Source organism: Rana temporaria, chromosome 8 (assembly GCF_905171775.1).
Source record: "Rana temporaria chromosome 8, aRanTem1.1, whole genome shotgun sequence".
In the NCBI taxonomy this organism is placed as follows: domain Eukaryota; kingdom Metazoa; phylum Chordata; class Amphibia; order Anura; family Ranidae; genus Rana; species Rana temporaria.
Window position 1 is genome coordinate 153823635 of NC_053496.1, and position 1397 is coordinate 153825031.

At 45.4% G+C, this 1397-nt stretch overlaps 1 protein-coding gene across 2 annotated transcripts in view; it reads left to right on the forward strand.

The window, feature by feature from the left end:
- Positions 1 to 850: 850 nt before the first annotated feature.
- The window catches only part of ADAT3 (adenosine deaminase tRNA specific 3), an 18802-nt gene continuing 18255 nt past the window's right edge, over positions 851 to 1397 (forward strand). Inside the window, exon 1 of one of the 2 annotated variants that reach the window (XM_040320901.1) lies at positions 851 to 1038. In XM_040320901.1, the coding sequence (XP_040176835.1) occupies positions 1036 to 1038 (3 nt within the window). In that variant the 5' untranslated portion in view covers positions 851 to 1035. The other variant, XM_040320902.1, reaches the window with a different exon arrangement.

Genomic DNA, 1397 nt, shown 5'->3' on the forward strand with positions numbered 1-1397 from the left:
TACGCTGGTTCATGCGCCTAATTAAGGCTTCACCCGGAGTACTAATTAAGGCATGAACCAGCGCAGCGCACAGAGAATAGTAAATCAGCCCCAATGTGTAACATGTGGATCGCAATAAATGTTTTTGAATGTAGGTGCCTCCAACTTGTGCGTTTACATATGTGTTTTAGTGTACATGGAGGCAAGTTAAACATTTTTTAGAGGGTTTTTTTAAGTGCTTGGGTGAACCTTTAATTTTGCACACTTTTTTGTTATCTAACAATAGCAATAAGCTATCACTAAAGGGGACTGATAGCCCTCTATGGAAAAACATTTTTTATAGTGACAGGTTCTCTGAAGCGCTCTATTGGTTTCTTCCCCAGCAACAGCAGCCAGGAAAAGGGACAGCAGAAAACAAAACTGATGAAATTCTCATCACTCCCGGGTGTTTATCAGCTAGGGGAAATCAGTGAATAGACGTCTAGATTTGGTCATTCTGGCTTGTTTTTCCCCAGGTAGAGGTTAATGCGTTATTAAAGGAACCTTCACCAGAAACCGCCCCCCCCTCTAACTAAATTGCAGTCCAAGGAAAGTAAGTTCCTGGCAGGGGGCTGCTGGGAGGGGAGAGATACAGTTTGGCGTTAAAATAGGAATTTAATGCACAATAATACGAGCTATTGAACATCACAAAGGGGGTATTATGTTCTAGAAGCTGGTATTATAAACGTACATCCCTGAGAATTCTCGTCTCACGCTCCTTAGGAGACACAAACACAGCATTTACTGCAGAAGCCTCTTGCCCTGACTAAAAATGGCCTCCCCGACACCTCCAACAACAGCACGTGCTCGTGACATCACCGCCAGGCGCTTCCTATCCTGCCGTGTCACGTGGCTCGTGCTCTCTTAGCTTCGGCTACTCTAATTGGGTTTGGGGGTGCGAATTTCCAAGAGCAACGGGGAACTGCCACCAATCACTGAGCGCACACAGGCTGACGTCACAGGGCCTCGTCGTTTCATGTCTCTTCAGAAGATATAAAGCACACGTGAGAGATATAAATGGTAAGGTGATGGGGAACTTCCAACCATAATAGACGTAGGAAGAGTTTGTCAGCAATGGAGAAGTACCCAGAGAATGGGGCATATGATTCTGGGTAGGACTTTCAGCTAGGGGGGCAGCCTTTGGGTTTTTTGAGCTTTCTGGTGACCTGAGCTGGCACACACTGGTTTATTATAATAATATGAAATTAATTGCAAACACAGGATCAGTCCCGGTAATATGTTTATGTGTTTAAATATGTTTATTTCCTATGTCATACTTGCCTCCACTGTGCAGTTAGTTTTGCACGGAGTGGCCCCAATCCTGGTCTTGGCGGCTGTCTGGGCTCCTCCACGCAAGAGCTACCCCCCTTTTTGGGAAG